This window comes from Camelina sativa, chromosome 14 (assembly GCF_000633955.1).
Source record: "Camelina sativa cultivar DH55 chromosome 14, Cs, whole genome shotgun sequence".
Taxonomy (NCBI): Eukaryota; Viridiplantae; Streptophyta; class Magnoliopsida; order Brassicales; family Brassicaceae; genus Camelina; species Camelina sativa.
In genome coordinates this window covers 7,338,676-7,358,253 of record NC_025698.1, presented here as the reverse complement: position 1 = coordinate 7,358,253, position 19,578 = coordinate 7,338,676, and the positions used below count along the sequence as shown (strand labels likewise).

General features: G+C 39.4%; 8 protein-coding genes, 1 long non-coding RNA gene and 2 other non-coding genes across 11 annotated transcripts in view; 8 read left to right on the top strand and 3 right to left on the bottom strand.

Annotated features, from left to right (window-relative positions):
- Positions 11-82, top strand: TRNAW-CCA. Its single transcript has one exon. It is a non-coding gene; the product is annotated as a tRNA-Trp (tRNA).
- Positions 358-1,620, top strand: LOC104743318 (periodic tryptophan protein 2 homolog). Its single transcript, XM_010464415.1, has one exon. It carries the CDS (start codon positions 358-360, stop codon positions 1,618-1,620), a length of 1,263 nt encoding a protein of 420 aa, XP_010462717.1.
- TRNAW-CCA lies at positions 2,307-2,378 on the top strand. The gene has a single exon. It is a non-coding gene; the product is annotated as a tRNA-Trp (tRNA).
- On the top strand, positions 2,546-7,337 carry LOC104740235 (periodic tryptophan protein 2 homolog). Its single transcript, XM_019236090.1, has 7 exons — positions 2,546-3,889; positions 3,988-4,239; positions 4,342-4,434; positions 4,609-4,980; positions 5,112-5,456; positions 6,704-6,931; positions 7,025-7,337. The coding sequence occupies exons 1-7, from the start codon at positions 2,654-2,656 to the stop codon at positions 7,169-7,171; spliced, it is 2,673 nt and encodes an 890-aa protein (XP_019091635.1). The 5' UTR covers positions 2,546-2,653; the 3' UTR covers positions 7,172-7,337.
- Positions 7,438-9,306, bottom strand: LOC104740236. The gene is made up of 2 exons (XM_010460780.2): positions 9,126-9,306; positions 7,438-8,409 (listed from the first exon to the last, which is right to left on the bottom strand). The coding sequence occupies exon 2, from the start codon at positions 8,389-8,391 to the stop codon at positions 7,609-7,611; it is 783 nt and encodes a 260-aa protein (XP_010459082.1). The 5' UTR covers positions 8,392-8,409; positions 9,126-9,306; the 3' UTR covers positions 7,438-7,608.
- On the top strand, positions 10,565-12,353 carry LOC104740233 (WD repeat-containing protein 43). Its single transcript, XM_010460775.1, has 7 exons — positions 10,565-10,701; positions 10,795-10,893; positions 11,013-11,251; positions 11,338-11,420; positions 11,506-11,617; positions 11,726-11,788; positions 11,980-12,353. The coding sequence occupies exons 1-7, from the start codon at positions 10,656-10,658 to the stop codon at positions 12,166-12,168; spliced, it is 831 nt and encodes a 276-aa protein (XP_010459077.1). The 5' UTR covers positions 10,565-10,655; the 3' UTR covers positions 12,169-12,353.
- On the top strand, positions 12,424-13,200 carry LOC104740230 (late embryogenesis abundant protein 1-like). The gene is made up of 3 exons (XM_010460773.1): positions 12,424-12,608; positions 12,728-12,781; positions 12,870-13,200. Exons 1-3 carry the CDS (start codon positions 12,546-12,548, stop codon positions 13,041-13,043), a joined length of 291 nt encoding a protein of 96 aa, XP_010459075.1. The 5' UTR covers positions 12,424-12,545; the 3' UTR covers positions 13,044-13,200.
- Positions 13,046-15,978, bottom strand: LOC104740232. Its single transcript, XM_010460774.2, has 3 exons — positions 15,696-15,978; positions 13,688-15,435; positions 13,046-13,567 (listed from the first exon to the last, which is right to left on the bottom strand). The coding sequence occupies exons 2-3, from the start codon at positions 14,402-14,404 to the stop codon at positions 13,292-13,294; spliced, it is 993 nt and encodes a 330-aa protein (XP_010459076.1). The 5' UTR covers positions 14,405-15,435; positions 15,696-15,978; the 3' UTR covers positions 13,046-13,291.
- On the top strand, positions 17,725-18,559 carry LOC104740229 (uncharacterized protein At1g15400-like). The gene has a single exon (XM_010460772.2). It carries the CDS (start codon positions 17,849-17,851, stop codon positions 18,326-18,328), a length of 480 nt encoding a protein of 159 aa, XP_010459074.1. The 5' UTR covers positions 17,725-17,848; the 3' UTR covers positions 18,329-18,559.
- Positions 18,944-19,578, bottom strand: part of LOC104740228 (peptide deformylase 1A, chloroplastic/mitochondrial-like) — a 2,129-nt gene continuing 1,494 nt past the window's right edge. The window contains exons 2-3 of the mRNA XM_010460771.2: positions 19,489-19,578; positions 18,944-19,381 (exon numbers count right to left, since the gene is read on the bottom strand). Coding sequence (XP_010459073.1) covers positions 19,073-19,381; positions 19,489-19,578 — 399 coding nt within the window. The 3' untranslated portion in view covers positions 18,944-19,072. The remainder of the gene's footprint in view (positions 19,382-19,488) is intronic.
- Positions 19,446-19,578, top strand: part of LOC109128596 — a 1,873-nt gene continuing 1,740 nt past the window's right edge. The window contains exon 1 of the long non-coding RNA XR_002034998.1: positions 19,446-19,535. This is a non-coding gene — a long non-coding RNA (uncharacterized LOC109128596). The remainder of the gene's footprint in view (positions 19,536-19,578) is intronic.

The following is a 19,578-nucleotide window of genomic DNA, read 5'->3' as shown; positions in this document are numbered from 1 at the left end:
TAAGTACCGAGGATCCGTGGCGCAATGGTAGCGCGTCTGACTCCAGATCAGAAGGTTGCGTGTTCGATTCACGTCGGGTTCAAATCTCCCGAACTAAGATCCTTAACTTTTTTTCTTTTATATTTTTTTGGCCTCTTTATAAGTTGAAAATTCCAGTTATGCCCATCGTTTCACATTTTCCTAATGTAACGACGATGGTATAATGGTAATTTACAAAACTAGGGATTTAAATCAGAACTTATAAAAGAGAGATTTTATAGAAGCCCTCGTTAAACCCTAACGCCGTAAATCTTCGCCTCCGGTCGTCCACCTTGTCAAATTTGTCTTCACACTTGTTGAGGTGAGGATCCAAACGCCATGGATTACCGCCTACAGAACCTTCTTGCTGCTCCTTACAGAGGCGGTAACGCCGTCATCACTCAGAATACTCAGCTAATATCACCGGTCGGTAATCGTGTCTCCGTCACCGACCTCAACAAGCACCATACCGTTACTATTCCGGTCAATACCTCAACCAACATATGTCGCATCGCTGCCTCACCTGACGGAACTTTCCTACTCGCCGTCGATGAAGAAGATCGATGCATTTTCATCAACTTGCCTCGACGGGTGATTCTTCATAGAATAACCTTTAAGGATAAAGTCGGCGCCTTGAAGTTTAGCCCTGATGGTAAGTTTTTCGCTGTTGGAATTGGTAAGTTGGTTCAGATATGGCGTTCACCTGGTTTCAGGCGAGCTGTTTTCGCCTTTGAGCTGGTTAGGACTTTTGCTAATTCTGATGATAAAGTTGTTTCCTTGGAGTGGAGCTTGGATTCTGATTATTTGCTCGTTGGCTCAAAGGATTTAGCAGCTAGGTTGTTTTGTGTTAGAAAGCTCAAGGGTGCCTTGAATAAGCCCTTTTTGTTTCTCGGTCATAGAGATTCTGTTGTGGGTTGCTTCTTTGGTGTTGATAAATTGACTAACAAGGTCAACAGGGCTTTCACTATTGCACGGGACGGTTTCATTTTTAGTTGGGGCTATACTGGAGAGGATGTTAAAATGCATGAATCAGAAGATGGCCACTCTGAGCCACCCTCACCTGATACTCCAGAGAGGGCTGATGAGGTGATGGTGGATGGCGTTGGTACAGGTACTGATCTTAAAAAAAGAAAAGAGTATGATGGTAAAGATCGTGATTCAGATGGAGAAGGAGGAGATGATGAAGAGTATATGCACAGAGGGAAATGGGTTTTGTTGAGGAAGGATGGGTTTAATCAGGCATCAGCAAAGGTGACAGCTTGCGACTATCATCAGGGGCTCGACATGGTTGTGGTGGGATTCTCAAACGGTGTTTTCGGGCTTTATCAGATGCCAGATTTCATCTGTATCCATCTGCTGTCTATTTCAAGGGAGAAGCTAACAACAGCTGTCTTTAATGAGCGTGGTAATTGGCTGACCTTTGGTTGCGCCAAACTCGGGCAACTGTTAGTCTGGGAGTGGCGATCTGAAAGCTATATACTGAAGCAACAAGGACACTATTTTGATGTCAACTGTGTCACTTACTCACCCGACTCACAATTCTTGGCAACTGGTGCTGATGACAACAAAGTCAAGGTATTAAAATCTCAAAGACCTAACTGATTTCATCTTATATCGTTCTCATCTGTTTCTGAATTTAACCAGCCGANATAACTTAACAATTTACCCCAAAAGCATAACTTAATACAGAGAGAATGTGCATGTTCGTTAAGTTGCCGCAGCAATCACATCCTGCGACTAAAAAAATAAAGGTTGCCGGAGTTTAAATCTTTGCAATGAGTCGCTCCTTCTGTTTAAACAAGCCACCGCTTCTGTTAAAACAAGTCGCAGGCAGTTAAGACTATCGCCTGTTTTTCATGGCGAGACATGATATACCGAAAATCTCTGTAAAAGTAGTCGCAGCGGCAATTTTCACATTTATTTGGCCATAGTGACATTAAAATTTTGGCCGCCGGAAGGAGACGCAGCGGCAACATAACAAACATGCTCAATGTCATGGTTCTAACGGATATGCAACCTTTCAAGAAAATGTATAATAAAGAGCTTATTCATTGTGCTCAACTGCTCATGGCTCACCTTATTCTCTTTCTGAAACATTCACTTTAACTAAATATATCACAAGACTAGAATTTTCATATATTGTGTGTTGATATCAACTTTGTTAAGTTTTGTTTTGTGTAGAAGAAAAGAAAAGCATAACTTGTGTGTAAATAATGTTCTTTCAAAATTCGCATTACTATTAAGTTGAACCTAATTTAATTATTTATAGATGAGGCTTTAAGTACCGAGGATCCGTGGCGCAATGGTAGCGCGTCTGACTCCAGATCAGAAGGTTGCGTGTTCGATTCACGTCGGGTTCAAATCTCCCGAACTAAGATCCTTAACTTTTTTTCTTTTATATTTTTTTGGCCTCTTTATAAGTTGAAAATTCCAGTTATGCCCATCGTTTCACATTTTCCTAATGTAACGACGATGGTATAATGGTAATTTACAAAACTAGGGATTTAAATCAGAACTTATAAAAGAGAGATTTTATAGAAGCCCTCGTTAAACCCTAACGCCGTAAATCTTCGCCTCCGGTCGTCCACCTTGTCAAATTTGTCTTCACACTTGTTGAGGTGAGGATCCAAACGCCATGGATTACCGCCTACAGAACCTTCTTGCTGCTCCTTACAGAGGCGGGAACGCCGTCATCACTCAGAATACTCAGCTAATATCACCGGTCGGTAATCGTGTCTCCGTCACCGACCTCAACAAGCACCATACCGTTACTATTCCGGTCAATACCTCAACCAACATATGTCGCATCGCTGCCTCACCTGACGGAACTTTCCTACTCGCCGTCGATGAAGAAGATCGATGCATTTTCATCAACTTGCCTCGACGGGTGATTCTTCATAGAATAACCTTTAAGGATAAAGTCGGCGCCTTGAAGTTTAGCCCTGATGGTAAGTTTTTCGCTGTTGGAATTGGTAAGTTGGTTCAGATATGGCGTTCACCTGGTTTCAGGCGAGCTGTTTTCGCCTTTGAGCTGGTTAGGACTTTTGCTAATTCTGATGATAAAGTTGTTTCCTTGGAGTGGAGCTTGGATTCTGATTATTTGCTCGTTGGCTCAAAGGATTTAGCAGCTAGGTTGTTTTGTGTTAGAAAGCTCAAGGGTGCCTTGAATAAGCCCTTTTTGTTTCTCGGTCATAGAGATTCTGTTGTGGGTTGCTTCTTTGGTGTTGATAAATTGACTAACAAGGTCAACAGGGCTTTCACTATTGCACGGGACGGTTTCATTTTTAGTTGGGGCTATACTGGAGAGGATGTTAAAATGCATGAATCAGAAGATGGCCACTCTGAGCCACCCTCACCTGATACTCCAGAGAGGGCTGATGAGGTGATGGTGGATGGCGTTGGTACAGGTACTGATCTTAAAAAAAGAAAAGAGTATGATGGTAAAGATCGTGATTCAGATGGAGAAGGAGGAGATGATGAAGAGTATATGCACAGAGGGAAATGGGTTTTGTTGAGGAAGGATGGGTTTAATCAGGCATCAGCAAAGGTGACAGCTTGCGACTATCATCAGGGGCTCGACATGGTTGTGGTGGGATTCTCAAACGGTGTTTTCGGGCTTTATCAGATGCCAGATTTCATCTGTATCCATCTGCTGTCTATTTCAAGGGAGAAGCTAACAACAGCTGTCTTTAATGAGCGTGGTAATTGGCTGACCTTTGGTTGCGCCAAACTCGGGCAACTGTTAGTCTGGGAGTGGCGATCTGAAAGCTATATACTGAAGCAACAAGGACACTATTTTGATGTCAACTGTGTCACTTACTCACCCGACTCACAATTCTTGGCAACTGGTGCTGATGACAACAAAGTCAAGGTATTAAAATCTCAAAGACCTAACTGATTTCATCTTATATCGTTCTCATCTGTTTCTGAATTTAACCAGCCGATGTTTTGTAATGTCGCATTTTTCAGGTTTGGAATGTTATGTCAGGATCATGTTTCATCACATTCACCGAGCATACTAACGCAGTGACTGCTCTTCATTTTATGGCTGACAACCACTCCCTCTTAAGCGCATCTCTGGACGGCACTGTTCGTGCTTGGGATTTTAAAAGATACAAAAACTACAAGACATACACAACCCCTACACCCCGGCAGTTTGTTTCCTTAACAGCAGATCCTAGTGGTGATGTCGTCTGTGCTGGGACCTTAGATTCATTCGAGGTATTTAAACTTAGGCCTACTGATTCTAGTCACATACTCAGAAATACTGAATCGCAGTTTTTTTTGGGTGAAGTTGATAATTTTATACTTGACTATGTGCAGATTTTTGTATGGTCCAAGAAGACTGGGCAAATAAAGGATATTCTGAGTGGGCATGAGGCTCCCGTTCATGGCTTGATGTTTTCACCCTTAACGGTAAATATACTATAATAGTCTCATGTTTTGGCGAAATATATTTTGTTGCTTGGCCATAAACAGTTATGTGAATATTAGCTAATGACGTGTAACTTATAGGAGTTATGTATACTTCTGGCTTATGGTATTATAACTTCCATGCCTTATTTAGTTCATATCTTTCTTTCCCGGCAGCAAATTTTAGCTTCATCCTCCTGGGACAACACGGTTCGGTTATGGGATGTGTTTGCTAGCAAAGGCACTGTGGAGACGTTTCAACACAACCACGATGTTCTAACTGTTGCCTACCGTCCTGATGGGAAGCAATTAGCCTCGAGTACGCTAGATGGGCAGATCCATTTCTGGGACACCATTGAAGGTGTGTTGATGTACACCATAGAGGGGCGGAGAGATATCGCTGGAGGTCGGGTTATGACTGACCGTCGGTCTGCAGCTAATTCAAGTTCTGGAAAGTGCTTTACAACATTGTGCTATTCTGCTGATGGAGGGTACATTCTAGCCGCAGGAACTAGCAGATATATTTGCATGTATGACATTTCAGATCAGGTTAGCTCATTAACTCTTCTTGGAGTACAGCTTTTCTTGGTCTAGATTATTGTTTGATGCAGATTTTGAAAGACTCGTGTTTGTATTGTAAGTGTACTGAAGTCAAAGTGTTTGGAATATTATCTTTTCAGGTTCTTTTGAAAAGGTTTCAGATATCTCATAATCTGTCGTTAGATGGGGTTCTTGACTTTTTGAACTCCAAGAAGATGACAGAAGCAGGACCAATGGATCTGATCGATGATGACAACAGCGATGAAGAAAATGGCATTGATAAACAGTCTCGGGGGAATTTGGGTTACGATCTGCCTGGATCCAGGCCTAACCGCGGCAGGCCTATTATCCGGACAAAAAGCCTCAGCATTGCCCCAACTGGGAGAAGCTTTGCAGCTGCAACAACAGAAGGGGTTCTTATCTATTCAATCGATGAATCCTTCATCTTTGATCCAACCGATCTTGACATAGACGTTACTCCAGAGGTGAGCCTTTGTAAATAGCTGGTGGTGGTTGTAGACTTGTATTCTGATTATTGGTTTTGAAAAANCTGGGCAAATAAAGGATATTCTGAGTGGGCATGAGGCTCCCGTTCATGGCTTGATGTTTTCACCCTTAACGGTAAATATACTGTAATAGTCTCATGTTTTGGCGAAATATATTTTGTTGCTTGGCCATAAACAGTTATGTGAATATTAGCTAATGACGTGTAACTTATAGGAGTTATGTATACTTCTGGCTTATGGTATTATAACTTCCATGCCTTATTTAGTTCATATCTTTCTTTCCCGGCAGCAAATTTTAGCTTCATCCTCCTGGGACAACACGGTTCGGTTATGGGATGTGTTTGCTAGCAAAGGCACTGTGGAGACGTTTCAACACAACCACGATGTTCTAACTGTTGCCTACCGTCCTGATGGGAAGCAATTAGCCTCGAGTACGCTAGATGGGCAGATCCATTTCTGGGACACCATTGAAGGTGTGTTGATGTACACCATAGAGGGGCGGAGAGATATCGCTGGAGGTCGGGTTATGACTGACCGTCGGTCTGCAGCTAATTCAAGTTCTGGAAAGTGCTTTACAACATTGTGCTATTCTGCTGATGGAGGGTACATTCTAGCCGCAGGAACTAGCAGATATATTTGCATGTATGACATTTCAGATCAGGTTAGCTCATTAACTCTTCTTGGAGTACAGCTTTTCTTGGTCTAGATTATTGTTTGATGCAGATTTTGAAAGACTCGTGTTTGTATTGTAAGTGTACTGAAGTCAAAGTGTTTGGAATATTATCTTTTCAGGTTCTTTTGAAAAGGTTTCAGATATCTCATAATCTGTCGTTAGATGGGGTTCTTGACTTTTTGAACTCCAAGAAGATGACAGAAGCAGGACCAATGGATCTGATCGATGATGACAACAGCGATGAAGAAAATGGCATTGATAAACAGTCTCGGGGGAATTTGGGTTACGATCTGCCTGGATCCAGGCCTAACCGCGGCAGGCCTATTATCCGGACAAAAAGCCTCAGCATTGCCCCAACTGGGAGAAGCTTTGCAGCTGCAACAACAGAAGGGGTTCTTATCTATTCAATCGATGAATCCTTCATCTTTGATCCAACCGATCTTGACATAGACGTTACTCCAGAGGTGAGCCTTTGTAAATAGCTGGTGGTGGTTGTAGACTTGTATTCTGATTATTGGTTTTGAAAAACAAAGCTAATGTGTTGTTTGTGCAGGCTATTGAGGCTGCCATAAAGGAGGATGAAGTGAGCAGAGCACTTGCTCTGAGTATGCGTTTGAACGAAGACAGCCTCATCAAAAAATGCATCTTTGCTGTAGCCCCTGCAGACATAAAAGCTGTTGCAATCTCTGTCGGCCAGAAATACTTAGAAAGGCTTATGGAAGCTTTGGTTGATCTGCTTGAGAACTGTCCTCATCTGGAGTTCTTACTTCACTGGTGTCAGGTAAAATTCTCTCTTCCGTTCTTTTGTTTATTGGTTAATCTCTGCTCAACTGCTCTGAACTGATCAAACTTTGTGTTGTCTATTTATGTGCAGGAAATCTGTAAGGCACACGGAAGCTCCATTCAGCGCNCAAGTTCTGGAAAGTGCTTTACAACATTGTGCTATTCTGCTGATGGAGGGTACNCAGAAGGCAATCACCAGAGCTCACCAGGATCTGACAGATATGTGTTCGTCCAATGAGTACACGCTTCGCTACTTGTGTTCTGTTCCAAACAGTCGTTGATTATGTTTTCTGCACTATGTATCACCGGAATTTCATCTTCCTTTTTCGGGGTTAACACTCTCGAAGTTTTGATATATGTATTTCAAATGTGAAAACAAAATATGGAGCTAAGAAGTTATAACATATTCCTGCGTAGTTTGTGAAGAATGCAAGTTGCAACCATATAAGAGTATCAAGAATGTGAATAATTTGAATTGACAGAAAGTTTTGAAGAGGTAAAAGATGATGAGCTCAAGCTACGGATACTTCACTAACAGAAGAAGCTAAAATACAAACAATATAAATTTATGCCTAGAACAAGAACTATGTCGCTATAAAAAGATTACATTATGGAAAAAAATCAAGAGACACCAAAACTTTGGAAGATATCACCATAGACGCAGCACTTGAATCTTCACGGAGTCCATCTGGTAAACATGGTCCCATGAAACTCCAGTTGGGGCATGTGAGCCGGGTGATTGTCAGCACTTGCTTGGCTCGTTGCACGGCTCTCCAAGGACACGTCAAGAAACAGATTATGCATGAACGAATCGAAGTTGAGATCAATCATGGGATGGCGATATGGAAGCTGATGGAGGGAGCTCGCCAACAATCTCTGTTCTGCATCCCATCTCTGACGGGCGTTGAGCATTTCAATGTACTCAGCCTCTCTCTCCAATTGTTCCCACATGTGTTGCTCCCAAGGGTCCAACTTGGGTGGTGTGAAACCAGGATGCTCAGTTTTCAAGTGATTCTTCAGCTGAGCATAGGTGCCAGAGAAATCACACTTGTCGACAGAACAACACCTCGGCCTAGCATTCATGAATCTGCGAGCACAAGTCGACTTCATTGTCCCATGAACCTCTCCTCTGCAGTAAGGACAGTTTAGAGTCTTGCCACTACAACGGCTGGTGGTGTTGTTTCTGCGGTACTGCTTGAAACAGTTGGAGTGACGGGCACTAGTGTCACACATGTAAGCACGACACCCTTTGGAGAAGGAAGAGCACTGCAAGAGGACGGCATTGTGAGGAGGCTCCATACAGATGACACACCTAACATCCTCCCATTCACTCGCACTCTCTAACTCAAGAGGTGACTCGACTTCTTTTTGTTTCTTGTTCCTACAAGAGCGAAGCGGGTAAGGAGAAACCCTGTGTGTGTTGCTTGAAACCGGCATTTTCCTTCTTTCCTTGTGCATCAGACACACACACACACACTGAAAGGAATAGAAAAAAAAAGTGTTAATTCAAGACTGCAATCAAGATATTTCTGTATAGAAGCTAACTGAATTTGCAAAGATCAACAAGATGATACACACACACACATTCACACACTGAAAGGAATAGAAAAAAGTGTTCATTCAAGACTGCAATCAAGATATGTCTGTAGGGAAGCTAATTGAAACTGCAAAGATCATATCAAAGCCTAAGACTTAACAATGTAATATAAATTACATTCCAAATGCAAAAATCAAAGGAAACAAGACAAGCAAGGAGCTCAACCATATATGAACTCAATCTCACTGATGATTACATTCTTAAAATGATGAAATAAACTCAAACGAAGAGGAAACAAATATTATTATTATTATTATTTGAAGGATTGGAGAAACGAAACGAAACGAAACTGTTTACTTATCGCAAACAGTTCTAAAGACTTGTCAATCATCTCATCGACGATTAAACATTCTGATTCATCCGAAGATTTCAAGCCCAAAAAAGAAAAACAGATCAATTCGATTGCAATTCTAGAAAACTTCGCCCAAAAAAAAAAAAAAATCCAAACGCGAAATTAACGACCAGAAAAATTCTGATCACATCCAGAAAAACGGAAAACGACAGAACATCATCAGGATCGAGAGAGAGACCCAACCCAACCCGAGTGAATCAATCAATCAGAGAAAAAAGAAACGGAAGCCTATTATTATTATACCTCTGGCCGGAGAGAAAAAAAAATAAAAAGAGACTTCTCTTCTTCTTCTTTGAGAGAGAGAGAGAGAGAGAGAGAGGTTCGCTCCTCGTAAAGAGTTTCGTATGAAACGGTGAAGATGAAAAGAAAAATAAAAATATGAGGGGGGATGATGCGCGTGCGTGAATGTGAGATTGTCCGGGTGGTCTTTTGTTTTTATAGGCGTCGTCGAAAGAGAAGAGAGAGAGAGAGAGAGAGAGAGAGAGAGATGTCATTTCAGACATGACAAGAATACCCCTTCCTTCCTTCTTTGTAATAATAAGTCCACCCTTCCCTCTCTCATTTACTTTCCTCCTTTTGCCTATTTAACCACATTTGTCTTTTTGACTTTCTTTGTCTTTCCTTTTTTTTTTCTTTCCTTTTAAACGGCTTTCAAAAAGTTTATTTTCATTTTTTGCCCCAACATATTTATATAGTACATGTCACACGAAAAATAAAATTATTCATATAAATGATTGGATATTTTGCTTCTTTTTTTTTCCCTCTCCATAGAAAAATCAAATTACTCATATTTCGTTTCTGTATATACCTTCACTAAATAGTACAATTATATAGCTTTAAAAAAAAAAAATAATGTGGTAATCTTCTTATATAATTCTTTTTAAATCTTTTGGGATATATATAATATATGTAACAAGAATTATTTATAGGTAACTTTTATATGTCAATATATATATTCTAATATTAAAAAAATAGATAAGAACACATCATATTAAAACCATAACGTTAACTTTTTGGCCTTTAAAAGTATTTATCCTTATTAACTTTTTGTTGACCAAAAATAAATGTGTTTGTCATATTTTTAATCTTAACAAATTACATTATTTCTTATGTCCTAAAATATGCTTCTTTATTCTCTGTATCTTTTGAAAATAAAAATAAAAAAGTTTATCTTCCTTAATAAAGTGGGGTGAAAGAAAGCAAATATATCATCTATTTTAGCTGTCATGTATATGATGTATATACATATTGTCTTTTTTTTTTTTTTTAATTTCTTTCTCTTTTTGATAATACATGTTACTAGTATCCTGGATTCTGTATCCAAATTTTATTTTAAGGTGTAGATAGTAGATACATTTCTAGTAAAAAAAAAACAAAAACATAACAAAATCCAAATCCTAGATCTTGCCAGTTGCCACTAATATGCAAGGTGCTAGGAATGAGCTCGTGTCAGTATCAACGACATTGCTTCCATCTATTTTTTATCCCAAACTAAATATTTTTCTTCACTTTTTTCTTGAGGAAATAAATAAGAGACTATATAATGAGATATTGGAACAGACTACTCGATAAACTCAGCCCAACTATTGGATTAAGTCGGCCCAACAATAAAAAAAAGCGTTTCGGTTCGGTTCACCCAACTTGACCCGACCCGCAGCTTTTTTAGTTGTGTGAACTGTGAAGTTGTTGCGGCTGGAAAGAAGAAGAACCCTAACTAAACCCACGTCGGCCTCTCTCTCTCTCTCTCTCTGCTTCTCTCATCGATCGCCGACCATGGCCAAGGACAAACTCAAGCCTCTTCTTACCTCCGACGGTGGAGGTTTGATTCATTTTATACCCTCCTTTTAGTTTGCTCAATTTTATGCTCAGACATAGCTAACCCCTTTTCTCTTGTTTCATATGAATTCAACAGGTGAAATCGCCGATACTCCTTCCCGAGAGAAGAAGCATAAGAAGAAGAGCAGGAAACGAGCTGAACCTGAACCCGAGTTACCCTCTACGCGCGATTCTGGTAAATTTTACAGCTTTCCTTTAGGTTACAAAGCTCTGGAAGAGTAAACTTAGAGATTTTTTTTTCATGAATTTAGCTGGTCAATCTTACATTAGGGTTCATATTTGATTGATATATAGGTCTTGGTGAAGATAGAGATGGAGTGTTAGTAGATGATACTCATAATGAGCCAACGATAGGTGATAAACTTGAGAGTCTTGACTTATTAAGCGGCGAGAAGCTTATCAGTGAGGCTGCTTCTGCTCCTAGTGATGATAAGCCTCCTACTGCAGCCTCTGTTAACGTTCTTCTGAGACAAGCATTGCATGCTGATGATCGATCTCTTCTACTAGACTGCTTGTACAACCGAGATGAGCAGGTTCACTTGATATATCTCCTGTCTGTTTCTTTATCTTGATGTTGTATGTTTGTTAGTTAATTCTTCAAGCTCTCTATGCATTACAGGTGATTGCTAATTCGGTTGCTAAGTTGAATTCAGCTGAGGTTCTCAAGCTTCTAAATTCCCTTCTACCAATACTACAATCAAGGTGAGAGTTGATGCTGTATATATTTTCTCCTGGGTGTATGAGCTGAAGGTAGTATTCAACTGGTGATTTTTATACCTTATTACAGAGGTGCAATTTTGGCTTGTACGCTTCCGTGGATAAAGAGTCTGTTACTTACTCATTCTAGTGGAATTATGTCCCAAGAGTCATCGGTGCTCGCATTAAACACCATGTATCAGGTTAGGAATTGCTTTTCTTATGCTTGCCATGGCGGATCTGTCAGAGATACAGATCAGAAAGTCACTATAGATCAATCATTGATATGTATTTCTTGATTGTGTGTGCAGCTCATTGAATCACGGGTTTCAACTATTCATACTGCCGTAGAGGTTTCAAGTGGCTTGGACTTGGTATGTATTGTCTTACTGTGAAATGTGGAGGAATTTGATTTCAGTCTTTAGCCTATGGGTAGCATTAGATTCCATAAACCACATAGGGGATAAAAACACACAATGGAAGTCTTGAGATCACTTGGCATGGATAAGAGGATTTTGGATTGTATTTTATGTTTCTGATTTGTTATTGATTGTGTTAATCGTAGATTGTGGATGACTTGGATGAAGAAGAAGAAGATGAAGGTCCCGTAATCTATGAGGACAAGGACAGTGATGAAGAAGAAGGAGAAGGAATAGAGGAAGCAATGGAGACAGATGAAGAGGCAGACGACTCAGCCGATGAAGCAGCTGATGGTGTGAATGATTTTGAAGGATTTGACGACATGAGCGATTGAGAAGGCTCCTGAAAACGGCAAAAGTTTTGATTTGTGTGATGAGAGGCTGATTGATTGTTAGATGTTAAAGAGTATGGTACAATCTCTCATCAAGAAGTCTCGGCACCTACTCTGTAATACGTAATGATTATATCGATATGGACGAGACTTTGTACTGTGAAAGAGTTTATTATTTTTTTCTTAAATGGAAAAGTTGACAAGAATAAGGAGGTGAAAAAGTCAAGCATGGTTTAGAAAATGATGGATCTTAACAGCTAAAAAGGCTCCCCTTGAAAAATGGAACTCCATTGATAGAAAAGAGAAAAACGTGACGCATTCACATAGATATGATTATAAAAGAAGAAACCGTTTTGAGAGTAGAAAGAAACAAGTAAGAAATGGCGAGCAGACAGGATGAGGAATTCAGTGTGAGGGCCGGCCAAATCGTGGGCCAAGCTCATGTCAGTGTTTCTCTTCAATTTCGCTTTTACTTCTACCTTTTGTGATCGTGTTAACTTGTGTGATTATTTTACCAAAAAAAAAAAGAAATGTAAAGTGGAGAAATGATGTTTGGTATCAGGTGAAGAGGGATGACTGCAATAACTCTTCCCAAGCTTCAGGCTTTCTCCAGCAGGTTAACTAACACATCAACTCTGCATGTTGTTTGTAATTTTGGTTTTTTTTCCCTTTTTCTTACGAAATTTGATTTGATAAATAATCAGAAAGGGGAGAAAGTGAAGAACATGGCGCAAGAAGCATCAGAGGCAGTGAAGAACAAATTGGGATTGAACAATGATAACAACAATGAATATAAGAGCAAGAACCCTTTGGACAAAAAGAACCCTAACAACACAACCAGTCCAAGCATGCCTGGCCATCCTCCTTCTGACATCTAATCTTTCACAAAACTCATCTTTTTATTCCACTAATAAATGTCTGTAATAATAAGGGGATATTACACAATGCATCCTAGCCAAGATATGGTCAAACTTTTTTTTTGGCTTTAGACATGTTCACACTTGTATTGACCAATACATATTGAGACTTTGGTAATTGTAAACACTGGTTTACACTTGGTAATGCCACCTCATCTGATCTATATTCCCTTTCACATATATATAGACACACAACACCACAAAATCGCTTAAGAGCATCGATTCTCTGCCCATTTGATGGCAGACCTTGCGAATGCCTCCATTGGATCAACACACTTCTTTAGCAGAGGATCATCCCCTGGCAAGAGGTCACGCATCTCATCTGATCCGAGCATCACCACGTTTACCGCCTGCACCAGCAGTACCTGCAACGCTATCCTTAGAAGGTTTCGTGCTCCTTCCATGTCTTCTCTCTTCATTGCTTCCAAGGCCGGGATCACTGTGTGCTCCATTGTAGCCTTGTCTGGAAGCACCGCCTCAAATCCCTGCTCATTTCCACAACCACAGAGTCACTTCATACGATGGCTAATACAAGATTTATAAGAAAGTATTCACAAAGTCACTTCTTAGATAAATTGCTCCCATGGACACAATAGAATACTAACATTGCTTTGGAGTTTCTCCTGGTAGAACCCCGCGGATAACGTGGCGCTAGTGGCCATCACACCTACACGCAGAGGATCCCTAGCTTCAAGGGGCTTCATTTTCGCCTCTTGCAGCTCTTTAGCAATGCATTCACCCATGTGAAGCAGAGGAACTGAACTCCCTTCACAAACCTCTTCATACCATATATGTGCAATATGACACGGCATTACAATTAATTTAGCTCCACAACTCTCAAGATATCTCCTCTTGTTCCTTAGATTTTCCACAATTAGCTTTGGATCCACCGGAGTACTCTCTGCTCTATGGTAAAGAGAAGGATACGAGTTTTCCTCGTATAAGAGAAGCTCCTTGTTGAGTGCAGGATCCGAGCAAAGCACAAAAGGTAACGAGCTTATACCACCTTTTGAGCTCCCATCCACGAGTTTCTTCACAAATTTAAGAGAGGAATCAGTTGAAACGCCTCCAATAATTCCCACTGTGTTGGCCTGCCTAAACAAAGAATCTGCAGAAAGACTGTTTAAATTGTTTCTCGAATCTTCACTCAGACTAAAACCTTTCTTGGGCTTGGGAAGATTATTGCTTTCGTCCATATGCAAGAGGACTGAAGACGGTGGCGTGGCAAGGATACGACTCAGTCTTACCTTACACGAAATCTGACTAGAGTAGCATACATGAGCTAAGCCATGAGATGGGTTGGTGAAAAATTGAAGATACATCACCAAGCTTCTGTCTGAAAATGTTTTCTGATAGTTAGTACTCCAGAGCACCTTTGAAAACTTACTTCAGATTTAAATTCCAAAGCTTGACTTCAAAGCTCCATATCCAGCTCAAATTTAAAAAAGGAAAAACTTTCAGGTTACAGAGTCGTAAGGACCTTTTTTGGCTTTCTGGAGTAAGGTCCTACGATCTGTAACATCAACTCACTCTCTGCAGCTCCAAGCTGATTGGACTCAAATTCCACCTATGAACCTGAGCTCTCAAACCAGCCAAGATATCTGGCAATCAGAAGAACCAGTATCTCTCCTAAATAAGACAGAAATAAACCTCTAGCTGTATCTAGGACCTTTATACCGAAGATTCTCTCTTAAACACCAAATCTTTGAAAGTTATCAGGTAAGGTGACTGATTGCCTTTGTCTTCAGATGACAGAAAAACAAAAAGGACACAGTACTAAAAGAACAGGTGGGGCATCAACATGGAAGAACAACGGCCTCAAATCAACCCAAGATTTCACTTCTATCAAAGAAACCAATCCTATGAAAACTGGACCAGTAGTAGTCGCATCAAGTTGAAGTGAGAAATCTTTGCCTCAGATAAATAATCATATTTCCATCAGGCAGTAAAGAAGATGGAAATAAACCACAATCTAAGGCGTTAAGTTCAAGAAGAGGTGTCTCTGTCTAGTTCTTTTTTCCGTTTCACTTTCCTGCGATATTTTATATATTTTCTGCAACATGTGGGTTGTCTCTGTTAGGTGGATTCCTTTGTTGTTCTTGTCAGCTACTGAATCCCACATGGTCCATCAGCCATCAAAAAGGTCCAGTCAAATTTTATAATCCCCTCAATCAATGGAATCCTCCAAAAACCCAACTCGTGTATTTGTAAGAGATCTGCAACAAGTGTTGATCATCTGATGGACACAGGACACCAAATGCAAACAACAGCTTATGTAGTACACCTGGAGTTTCTTTTGCTCACTCGTACAATTACAAGCATACAGTATTCAAGGTCTGAGCATAGTCTCCCACTACACAAAGAAGTTCAACCAAACCAAAAGAAAAGAGAATTTTTTAGTGAAGTAGAAAAACTTAAAGCTGGATGCACAGATTCAACTGGAACAGACACCAAAATCAGATTTTTGAAATGTACAATGGGATTATACGTATCTAGCATCTAATTACCCTACAAGCAAATGTCATGCTCGAGATGTTAAGAAAAATTCTGTAGCAAAACAAAAAAAAAATTACACCTTTCTACATTCGTGAAACCCAGATGATGTTTTTTTACCTGAAATGAGGGGTCTCTGAAGAAACCATTGTGTTCTATGTCCACAAGCAAAATCCAAAATCAGAAGAACATTGAAAAACACCATTGTGTTTGTTTACTTCTCTTTTGTCCCACATCGGCTACTTGACTCTAAAATGTTCTACTTTATAAATGAAGTTAAAGCAGTAAGTGTACGTCGAGCTCAGTAACAAGGGCTTGTGACCCAAGTGGGGACAATAAGTTGGTGGAACACTGGCTCGGTCCTCGGGTCGGATCTGTTGTGGCAATGTTCCGAGCTGTCCAGTCCAAGCTGTGAGTGATCTGTGTGAGTTGAGCGAAGGCTCGGCACAGACGGTTCCTGAAGTTGGAGGGCAATGCGTGAGGCTCGACGCCACTCAGATTCACCGTGGCCTGCTGGCTCGTTCCCAGCTGGACCACCAATTTTTTTTCTTTCATACGTGGGCTTTTAGATATGGATGGGCCTGAGAGTATATTTTAATAATTTCCTCATCGTTTAGGCCCTTATTTTGTGCTATCGATTTAATCTTCCTTTGCTTCAAAACATTGCTGAGTTGTGCCAACTCGAATGGCTAGGCAATGCCAAGGTCGGTAAAGGCTCAAAATTTTAAAATGAAACTTCACATATTTTATTTTTAAGAAAGATTTTTTTTATTATAAAAAGAAAGAAATATTATTAATTTAAAAAAAAACTTTAAAGAGTAAGATATTAGATATGATAGCTTATGTAAAAGAAAAAAAACAAACAAAATTTATATGAATGTTGAAATTTGTTTCCAAAAGTTTCCTAAAATACTACATAAAAAATGTTCAATCTAGTTTACAAATAAAAATATGACCTGTCTTTAATTATTTTTTTTGTGTGGCCTAAGGCAAATGCCTTTTTTGCAAAGCATTAGGCACAGCTCTGTGGCTAGGGGTTATGAGTCTGTGTTTTAAGAACATTATTATAATCCCTCTTTATAATATTTCGAGAAAACAGATTTGTTAAACCCACCACATGTTCATGTTTTATTTAGTTTGATGACGAGATAAACACAGAAGATGTTGTTATTGAATGGAAAACTTTATAATAGTGTTCGAAAAAGCATTATAGGCGTCCGCTTCCGTTCCGTCTAGGCGCTAGGCGTTATAATACTGCCTAGACAACCGTTTTGACCGCCTAAAATTATAATATCATCATTTTAGTATATTTTAAAAAATTTAATTGTACAAATTTAAAATTTATAAAGTTTATTTCTATAAACATAATTATAAATGTTTAATAAATTATTTAAAATGAATTGAAACAATGTTTTTATTAATTGTTTTGTTTTTGATTTAATATTTTTATTATTCTTATACATATTTTATATAATTATGTATATAATATCATATATATATATATTAGTTTATAGTGCAAACACTTCCGACTAGGTGTTCTAGATGCTAGGTGTTGGATCATCGTCTAATGAATGTCTAGTACTTTCTTGAACAATACTTTATAATAATGCTTACATAAAGATGTTGACTTTGTTTACAAATTGGTAACCGAATTACTTTGACCCACTTTCACCTCTCTGTATTGTTTTGTCCTAAACGAAATCTTCAATATCATATGCTCCACTTACTCACCTAATAGATTTGGTTTACCGAAATGAGGAAGATAGTTTTCAATTAATGTGTCCTCCTCTGTAAGTCAATTAATTCTCCTGTAGTCCTGTTCATTTTTGACCTATTATCTAATCCGCGAAATTTGTTGAATAAACACAATAGTTAATTACAAGGGAAAAAAAAAATTTGGTAATAAAATAACATATATGAATTGTATGGATCTAAGAGGAATCTGACTAAAGATGCAAGCAAACAAAAAAAGCAAAGGATAAATTAACTCTGAACGGTTGCATCAGGTTAAAATGTAAATCGTTAATTACGCTTTTTAATTATCATTGATATAAATAAATTCAAATTGGAAACATCATCATAAATATAATAAAGAGTAATAATAAATTAGTGGACCGACCCCATAAAAATAAAATTGAGGACAGAAATAAAAGAAACCAAGTCTGGAACACAATGATTGATTTGATTAATCACTTCTTATAAACTCACTTTTTTTTTCTTCTAGCGAGCTCTCTTTTAGAAATCAAATCAGATAGAGAGAGAGAGAGAGATCCATGGAGGGTCTTCAAAGATCAACCATCTCGTTCCGTCGGCAAGGATCTTCCGGTATAGTCTTTGACGATCGTCTCATCGCGGAACTTAACAAATCTGGCAGCGGCGGCGGCAGCAACGAGCAGAAAGACGAAAGTCAACGCGACGAACAACCCAAACCGTTGTCTGAAAGCTCGGACCAACAACAAATCGTCAAACCTATAACCGCTGCCGGAGAGGAGAAAGACAACAAGCTCAGACCTATTAAAACCGGCGGAGGAGGTATAGAGAGGAGTCGATCTAACGGCGGAGGAGCTCAACGACATCACAGAACAACCGGAAGAGTGTCTCCGGCTGTAGACCCTCCGTCTCCGAGGATTTCGTCATGCGGTTGTTGCTCTGCTTTTGGTAAGAATCCGCCGGGGAAGAAGAAGGTTAACAACCCGAGGAAAAGGCCGCCTAAACGTAGATCGAGGGAGATAGAGGTAGGCGTCAGGATTTAATCAAACAACTCAATCATGAGAGAAACAAACAAAAGAAAAAAAATACTACTAGTATACACTTTTGTCTTTGATCTTTCTTTTTTTTTTTTAATTGATTTTGTATGTGCTCTGTTGTGTGTGCTCTCTGTTATAAAAACCTTTAATTTGATTTTTCGATTTGATCAAACAGACTTTGGTGTATTGTATAAATTATATAATCTGTCTTTCTTTGTTTTCGTCGGACAATTTCCATTTCTGTACATATCAAAACCTTCCGATTTGTGAGAGATTATTCTGAAACAACTTCACAAGTCCCTTCCGATGGCTCACTGAATCTGGCAGAGAAAGCGGCGGATGGTAAACGAGATAAAGTTCAATGCTTTCCCCTTTGATTTGTAACAGATGTACCAATCTGCTGCATTGATTGGAATTGGAATGAACGGCTCTGGTTACATTGATTGATTGATTTGATTTAAATGTTTTATTTAGTAGTAGCTTTACTGGACCCGTCGAGGAGGACGAGGGCCATTTCACCGCCGCAATCCACGGTTTCGACCACCGTGTCTTGTCCGGATCAAGCAAGACATCACATTACCAATTATAGATGATAAGCTGGCTTTTTTAATTGTAAAAATATTTGCTGGCTTAAACTATAATATTTTTCTCAATATGAAATTCTTCAATCCGACAAAGTTTGAGTCATAACTCAATCATGGAGTAAAAGGAATCAAAACATAAGATTACAACTTCCTCTTGAAGACAATGTTATTGAGGGCCGAGTTTAGGACAACCCTCAGCTAGAGGCAAGTCCAAGTTGTCGACTGTCCTAAAAGTGCGTGGTACCATCTTATCAACATAAAGATTACCATCCAAATGATCACACTCATGTTGCAAAATCCTTGCTTGCCAACCTGAAGCATTCACTTCAATCTCTTTCCCTTGACGATCGAAGCCTGTCACTACCACCTCAAGGTATCTCTCCACCGCAGCTCTGAATCCATTCACACTCAAACATCCTTCAAAGAAGAGAGCTTTCTTGTTGCTCCTCTCCTTAAGCACCGGATTCACCATCACCTAATAAACCAAACCCACCAAAAAAATCAACATTTTTTTTTTGTTGTTCTAATCTCAATTGTAACAAACAAACAACTCCAAAGAGCACTCTAATACTTAGTATTTACCATGAGATCAAAAGGACGCCTTTCTTGAGCAAGAATCTCATCCTTTGGTGCGTAGCTTATATACTCTTTTGTATCTTCCAAAACTATAAT

Bases quoted from the DNA above. Each gene is read 5' to 3' on its own strand.
- LOC104743318 (XM_010464415.1), top strand. From the start codon at position 358: ATGGATTACCGCCTACAGAACCTTCTTGCTGCTCCTTACAGAGGCGGT.
- LOC104740229 (XM_010460772.2), top strand. From the start codon at position 17,849: ATGGAGGGTCTTCAAAGATCAACCATCTCGTTCCGTCGGCAAGGATCT.
- LOC104740230 (XM_010460773.1), top strand. From the start codon at position 12,546: ATGGCGAGCAGACAGGATGAGGAATTCAGTGTGAGGGCCGGCCAAATC. The intron at 12,609-12,727 runs GTCAGTGTTTCT...GTTTGGTATCAG, and splicing joins AAATCGTGGGCCAAGCTCAT to GTGAAGAGGGATGACTGCAA. The intron at 12,782-12,869 runs GTTAACTAACAC...ATAAATAATCAG, and splicing joins CTTCAGGCTTTCTCCAGCAG to AAAGGGGAGAAAGTGAAGAA.
- LOC104740233 (XM_010460775.1), top strand. From the start codon at position 10,656: ATGGCCAAGGACAAACTCAAGCCTCTTCTTACCTCCGACGGTGGAG. The intron at 10,702-10,794 runs GTTTGATTCATT...TGAATTCAACAG, and splicing joins TCTTACCTCCGACGGTGGAG to GTGAAATCGCCGATACTCCT. The intron at 10,894-11,012 runs GTAAATTTTACA...ATTGATATATAG, and splicing joins ACCCTCTACGCGCGATTCTG to GTCTTGGTGAAGATAGAGAT.
- LOC104740236 (XM_010460780.2), bottom strand. From the start codon at position 8,391: ATGCACAAGGAAAGAAGGAAAATGCCGGTTTCAAGCAACACACACAGG.
- LOC104740232 (XM_010460774.2), bottom strand. From the start codon at position 14,404: ATGTATCTTCAATTTTTCACCAACCCATCTCATGGCTTAGCTCATGTA. The intron at 13,568-13,687 runs GTTAGTATTCTA...GGAAATGAGCAG, and splicing joins AGGAGAAACTCCAAAGCAAT to GGATTTGAGGCGGTGCTTCC.